This window comes from Phoenix dactylifera, unplaced genomic scaffold (assembly GCF_009389715.1).
Source record: "Phoenix dactylifera cultivar Barhee BC4 unplaced genomic scaffold, palm_55x_up_171113_PBpolish2nd_filt_p 000121F, whole genome shotgun sequence".
Classification (NCBI taxonomy): domain Eukaryota; kingdom Viridiplantae; phylum Streptophyta; class Magnoliopsida; order Arecales; family Arecaceae; genus Phoenix; species Phoenix dactylifera.
In genome coordinates this window covers 323675-331301 of record NW_024067689.1, presented here as the reverse complement: position 1 = coordinate 331301, position 7627 = coordinate 323675, and the positions used below count along the sequence as shown (strand labels likewise).

Here is a 7627-nt window from a genome sequence, read left to right as displayed (position 1 = left end):
AATACGTTATTATAACTTCAAAGTTCGCTGTAATCTACTAATATCATCCTCATATTTTTGTCCGGCCGGGCTCACTTTCCGAGCATGAATAAAAGTTAATTGTGTGAAGCCGTAGGTGTGGGAGACTTTGGGATACCTTAGCCCGATTCTGGTTATTATATTTTAAGAAGAAAGAAAGAGGAGTTAATTAGTTCAGTTTGGTCATCAATCCTGTGGTTTGGAATCTGCTATCCTACGGATGGCAAGTTGATAGCAGTTTCCTTTGCACGGAAAACTATCATTGATAAGTTGATGACAAGTTGGATAAGCACTATCGTTGCCAACCATCTGTTATTATATCTTTTATTTTATTTTTTATACCTTATTAATCTCAAATGGCCTAAACTGTCCACAATTAACAACCAAATAAATTGCAAATAAGTTTTTTTTTTTCTCCTTTTCTTTGAAAACTAGGACAAGAAGAAGCTCCTTAGAATCGAGGTGAGGGTGGGATCAAATCTAGATCACTAGATATCTGGTATTCAATACCTGTTATTTTATTAACTCAACTGGTTAGCATCCTCAAAACGGCATGGCTGGCCATCACTTTTTCTCATGACGTTACCTGATACAATATTAATTAAAATCTCAAATGGTATAACAGCTTTCCAATTAAATTGAAACTTTAACGGTCTAGAGGTAAAGTAATTCTGAGTTGCTCTACCGGTTTCCGTACTATGCTTGAACTATTTTACATGAGTGGGGACCTAAAAGCCTGAAAACAGGCTCCCACATTCTTAAGTATGCCACGACTTATTTGAGAGGTCGCCATTTGCCTTGCACAGAAGGCCAAAAACAAACAAACAAGAAAAAAAGTTTAAGGAGCCATAAAGCCAAATGCTCTGGCAAGACAAGTAAGGTTGCAAATAGGTCGAATCGAATCATGAGTCATGAAGCCGAATACCCCTATAAGACAAGTAAGGCTGCTAATGGGTCAGGTTGACCCATGACTCAACCCGACCCAATCCGCTTAGACCCGATCCAACTCATTTTAAAGAACCCGTGGGGTAATGTCGGATTCTAAAATTGGATCCATTCCATTTTTTGGATCGGATCTGGATTTACTGAATTGTGATCTAACCCAACACAGTTACTTTTTGGATCAATTTTGGGTCGTTTACTCAATGGCCCGATCTACTCCGATCAGAATCCGGATATACCTTTAGGGCCCAAATGAAGATTTTAGGTTAGGGTTTTTTCTTAATGCAGCTAGAATTCCTTGAACTGCACGTGAAAATAGTATTAAATGCAAAGGATAGGCCATCAAGAGCTTTTGGTGAAGCTTTTCGACTACTTCTCATGCATTTGGAGCATGAAGATTTTAAGACTCTTGCGGTCCGTCGTCCATCAAAATGCTAAAACATAATCCAAAGATTGTGTTGGAATATATTGGAGATTTATTAAAATCAGTCAATCTTGATTCTTGAAGCACAGGTCTCACCATCCAAGTCAATGTCTCACCTCCTGCTTCCTCATTCTCACATTTTAACACCAAAAAAAAAAAAAAGAAACCAGTGACCGACGCATCGTATAGCCTCTGATTAGTGACTACAAGATAACTCTCCCAGACCATCTCCCTGGCTGGAGACCCATCACCATGCTCATGTTCCTGCCATCCATGCATCGACTTCCCACGACTCAAATCGCGTCATCATGTTCAGTAGTAGAAATTATTGGCTCTAACGAGAAGCAAGATAGCCAGGAGAAATTAAAAGCTTAATATTCCCATGTCCTTCTCCATCTTGTATGATTACTGATTAGTGCAAGAAAGCAGATCCTTATCTGCCCAAATCTATTAAAATCACACACTTCGTCAAGAAAATAAAGAACAATGTTATCTTATTTGTTAAGAAGAACAGTCTTATCCTTTGGATTGGATCTTGTGGCATGGGCCGTTTAGTTATATGTCACTCGCCTTAGGGAGATGCAAGGTTCAAATGACATTTTTAAATTTTTTTATGGGTAAATTATATCTTGTTCTGCAAACTAGATACCATAAGATCCACGAATCTTATGCAATCATTCTCTTTGGGTTACTTTACTTTGTATAATTACATATTTTGCAAATCTATAAACATAATGTCTGAACTTCTAAAACGAGCACCAGTGTTTGTAGCTTTGGCCAATATGGTATAGGTAGCTAGTTAAGCTGCAGAGACCCCAGCTAGATTGGACAAAGTTGATCTGGATCTGAACTATACACGATCTAGATCAAATTTTTTGGATTGAGATCGGATTATATATGAACCCAACCCAACCCAAATGATCCGTTAGGTCAAAAATTTTAATCATGGATCCGACCTGATCTTTTATTGGATTGAATATGGGTTTAATATTAGAACCCGAACAAAAAATTGGTTGAGTCGGGGTCACTTATGACTTGGTCTAACCCAACCCATTTGGACCTCCGAAGATAAAAATCTGAGTGGTTGGTGGAGTAGATGGCATGGCTTTTGTAAGGTCCACATGTGGGCAGCACCCAGTGGATTAGCTGGGCCTGCCGGTGGGTCCATTTTTAGGCTTTTTTTTTTGTGCGTGGGACCTACCACCTCAAGTCATCCATGGAACCGGGGCAGTTACCCTGAATGGCCATTTGTTGAATGTGACATAGAGCTACCACCAATTGGTGAACCACATCCGATAGCCCAATAATATTCACATTCTACTTTTCTTCTTGAGCATAAAATAGTTTACCTTCTTTGCCAAACTTTATACATTCTAAAATTGTTCCAACGATAGCGCTTTAGCTACCCAAGCATATCAAATGCACTCACATACATACCCCTTGAGTCATGCAACATCCAAATCAAATTTAGTTAGCGCAACCACACCAAGCGACTACCCAACTTTCTTTGCAAATAGTTAAAATGATTCCATCTTACTACCATGTAGCACCTGTCATCATGAAGCATCAATTTTAATGTGAAGTCAAGATAAGTTCTATTAATTAAAGAAGACATAAAACTTGTCATGAATAAATGCAGGGCTCAGTAACATGACAGTCCTATATATTTTGTGATGACCCATTGCCATGTGATGTTTAATTTCATACAAGAAGCCTCGTCACCACACCCCCTTGAACATTAGTTACAGCTATAATAAACTAATCCACTCCCTGTGCTGAAGGGAAAAAAGTTATAAAGAGGGGAAGGCTTTAACCTAAGTATCCCCACGGACGAGTTAATGCACAAATTTGCAGTGAGAGAGAGAGGGTGAGAAGAGGAGCTAAATTACGTTACGGTCAAACGGCACTGACGCGGTGCCTAACCCAAGGATTTGACCGTTATTATTTAACCCAGGCGGTGATGGAGCCGGGACCCTTCGTCACGTGACCGCACCACACCGTCCTCTCGTGGTCTCGAGACCCGAGGGCGAGCCGGGGTCCGAGTCTGCGCGCGCGTCGCCTTCCCATTGGCTCGGCCGCGGGCCCCGAGGTCAGGTCGGCCGGCTTCCTTCCCGCCATTTAGAGCACATCGTCGCGGGGAAAGAGCTGTGGCCTTCCAAACAGCAAACATTACTCTTTGCCGACGCTTCAGAATCTGGTTGGCTAGAGACGGTGGGACCGGGTAAATCTATTACGTGGGTCCCATGTTTCCGACGTTTGCGTCTCTGTTTGCTGTTCTCAATGAGACAGCTGCTCGGATGGATGGGGAGCAAACAAAATAATAGGTTTAAAAAAGAGGGGGCAAACGAGGTGGTTAAAAGGTGTCGATCATAAAATCTAATCCCGCGGCGTGTCCAATTCGGCAGTTGAGAGATCCTATATAACAGCAATCCAAGTTATGATCTCTCTCTCTCTCTCTCTCTCTCTCTCTCTCTCGTTTTTTAAAAAAATAAAACATAAAAATCGAGCGTCATCAAAATTACATTAATAAATTTGAAAACTTTAGTTTATAAAACTATATTTAATATTTTGTTTAATATAATTTTATTCACGGGCTATTGAAGCCTTATTTGAATATGGTGGTGTTCCTTTTGTTATTATATATTCTTTATTTTTTATTTTATTATCCAGCTTTTATTTTTATTACTTTTATGGCTTTTGTGTTTTTAATTTTAAATACTAATCTTTCTTATATCATCACAAATTTCGTGCTTGTTATCTCTAAATAACACGCCTACCAATCTTTTAGAAGGCATGTAAAATAAAAAGCTTGCGAGCCCAATATTTTAGAAAGCCATCAAGTTACCAACCTTTTTTATATTCGATTATCCCACTAAAGATAACCTCTGTCTTAAAAGATAACCTGAGTCTTTAAACAGTAGCCATCTTTTAACTGAAACAAAAACAGCAGTTTAGGTGCAGCACATAAGTTTTTTTTTTTTTTGTTTGTTTTTGCTCATAAAAACGCTGTTTGATGTGTTCTAGGAGACAGCCACTTCATACAACGAGTGAATAAAATACATGACTAAAATACAAAATCTCATCGAGCGTGCGGTCCGATTTCGGCCGTTGGGAGATCCTATAAGACACACCACTGCATCCTTTTACTCTTCGTCCCTCTCAAACCAGTCTCCGCAGCTACTCTCTCTCTCTCTCTCTCTCTCTCTCTCTCTCTCTCTCTCTCTAGCAAGGAAGTTTGTGCAGCTGTTCCATTCCTTTCTCCACCAGCAGAGTAGTAAGTACTCTGCCTCTGCTGACTCTCTCTCTCTCTCTCTCTCTCTCTCTCTCTCTCGCAAGGAAGTTTGTGCTGTTGTTCCATTCCTTTCTTCACCAGGAGAGTAGTAAGTACTCTGCTGATATCTTATCTTCTCCCTGCGAAGATCATAGCCGTTATCTCTTTTATCCTTTCTATTCTATTTGGGCCAACTCCTCTATTTCTCTGCTCTATCTACTCCTTTTAACTCTCTCACTTTCCTGGAAATTTCTCTTCTTACTCCTCCTCCCACGTCTACCGCTCGATCCTCTGCTCCTTATCCCCTGTCTCCACTCCGTATTCCGTATATCTTTGTTCCCTTTTCCCTCCCACGTTCTCCCGAATTTCCCCCTTGGAAAAATTTACTGTTACATTTCTATTCTCCTTTTTAAACCCCTCGCACTTTAGTCTTTATTCGCCTGCCAAATCTCAGAGGAATCCCTCTTTCTTACCTCCATTTATACTCTTTGTCCGCGGAAAAAAAAATGATCTTGTTACCGGGTTTTATACCCAGGGATAGTTAAAGGTGCAGGGGAGCAGGGATTGAGTCGAATCCATCGTCAAGCTTCTGCCTTTCCGTCACCGGTAGTGGAGATACCTCTCCAAAGACACGAAGAGATGACAAAGCCGCGAACTTTGAGGATCTTCTGGAACGACCCGGAGGGCACCGACTCCTCCGGTGACGAGGAGTGCTGGTTCTCCGGCCGCCGACTTGCGCGGCTCGTGAGGGAGATTGCAGCGGACCCTTGCTCTGATACCAGCGCCGGCAACGGTGAGGGGGCGCCGCCACCGTGCCGGAGCCTCCCGGGAAAGGGTGGAGTGAGGAAGAAGGCCGCAGCGGCGGTGGGTAAGGGGGCGGCGGCGGGGGGCACGAAGTTCCGCGGCGTGCGGCGGAGGCCGTGGGGGAAGTACGCGGCGGAGATCCGCGACCCGTGGCGGGGAGTCCGGGTGTGGCTCGGCACTTACGACACCGCCGAGGAGGCCGCCATGGTCTACGACTCCGCCGCCATCCAGCTCCGCGGCCCCGGCGCCACCACCAACTTCCCCTCCGCCATCGTCGCCTCGGCGGTCCAGACCTCTCCGGAGGCCAACCCCGCCTCGGTCTCCGGCGGATACGAGTCCGGCGACGAGTCCCACGGTGTGTCCTCGCCGACCTCCGTTCTCCGGGGATTCTCTTCGGCGGCGTCCTCGTCGGAGAAGAATGGCGGTGACCAGACCCCGGCGGTGAGGTTACCGGAGAACTTGGAGGAGTTCTTGGCGTTCGAGGACGTGCCGCTCTATAGCGACTTTTTGGACTTGGGGGTGTCGGAGCCAAGGATTTTGGGGGACGCGGCGGGGATCGGGTTTTCCGCGGACGAAGCGAATGAGGTCGTGCTCGGATCGGCGTGGGACTTCGGATCGGCGCCGTGGCAGGGCGACGATTATTTCCGAGAGATCGGCGATTTATTCCCGCTCGATCCCCTTCCCGCTATAATATAACAAGTGTCGATTCGTTGTTCGACGACGCCGACTTCTTTGCCGATTTTGTTGCGGCGGAGGGAAAACGCAACGGGGTTGCTTCTGTTCTTTCGTCACCTTCGTTTTATTTGTCTTTCCTGTACTAAAATTTTGATGTGTTTTCGAGTTAGCCGTTTTACAAGTTCGAGTTTTTGTTGAACTCAGTTATAACGTATATGCTGGAACTAATCTACTGTCTAATATATGCCTTCGAATGCTATCCATTTCTATGTCATGATAGCAATAAGCTAAGTTTGTGACATTTTTTGAAAGTTCAGCTGGTTGGTTAAAAAGATAATTCTTTCATATTTAAGAAGAAGCTAAAATGGCTTAAAGATGTCTGTATGCATGCATGGGATTGCTATCAATTGCATTTATATGATATTTCTTTGTTTGTTGTGTTGTATGCTATGTTGTTTTTGTTGAACTCAGTTATAACGTATATGCTGGAACTAATCTACTGTCTAATATATGCCTTCGAATGCTATCCATTTCTATGTCATGATAGCAATAAGCTAAGTTTGTGACATTTTTTGAAAGTTCAGCTTGTTGGTTAAAAAGATAATTCTTTCATATTTAAGAAGAAGCTAAAATGGCTTAAAGAGGTCTGTATGCATGCATGGGATTGCTATCAATTGCATTTATATGATATTTCTTTGTTTGTTGTGTTGTATGCTATGTTGTTTTCAAGGAAAAGCAACATCTAAGTAGGACACGCATATTTGGCAAAATGTGTTAATAAAGATAACACTTTCTTTCAGATGTGGGGCATCATAATTCTTATGTGGAAACTGAATCTGTCGTGCATTTGTGCAAGAGAAGTCATCTTGCCTTCCATGTATGGTGTCACATGTATGAAACAAGGATGTCCAAATATCATGATGCCATATATGATTAGATAACTTTTAGTTGTTGGGCACCAAAACTTCTACACTTGACTGATTCTTATATGAGGATTGATCCTAAAAAATAGCGAACTAATAAATACAAAATACTTTTTCCAAATTTATATGGCATGAAAAAGATAGCACGGTTAATGGAATTGGCATAATATACACAAGAGGTTACCCATGTCAAGTTAGCAGTCTATAAGTAGGAGGTATTTTTTTTTATTTGGTAAAAATGTTCGCATGAGCGATCATAACCTTGTGTGACTAGCCAGTGTCATGGCATTTGTTGTTGATAGATTCTAAGCTGAGGTCAATGAGAAGTAAGAAGAATTAAAGTCGCGTGAGACTAAGGAGAACAGAAACTGGTTGCTACTAAGGCTAATTTGTAAGAAGTCCGTTGGGCGGAAAATTTCTAACAGAACTCTCCGATACTTAAGTCAGAATACTAGAACAATAATAAAAGAAAGTAAATGCATCGAGAGGAGTCTTTGAATGAAGAGAATCCCATGATTACTCTGTTATATATATAGGATTATCTAATTTGGCGCTATGTACATTGTGTAA

The 7627-nt window shown here is 42.3% G+C and overlaps 1 protein-coding gene across 1 annotated transcript; it reads left to right on the top strand.

The window, feature by feature from the left end:
- The first annotated feature begins 4561 nt into the window (after positions 1-4561).
- Positions 4562-6403, top strand: LOC103713506 (ethylene-responsive transcription factor CRF1-like). The gene has a single exon (XM_008800461.4). It carries the CDS (start codon positions 5295-5297, stop codon positions 6153-6155), a length of 861 nt encoding a protein of 286 aa, XP_008798683.1. The 5' UTR covers positions 4562-5294; the 3' UTR covers positions 6156-6403.
- The last annotated feature ends 1224 nt before the right edge of the window (positions 6404-7627 follow it).

Coding starts and splice junctions, on each gene's coding strand:
- LOC103713506 (XM_008800461.4), top strand. CDS start 5,295: ATGACAAAGCCGCGAACTTTGAGGATCTTCTGGAACGACCCGGAGGGC.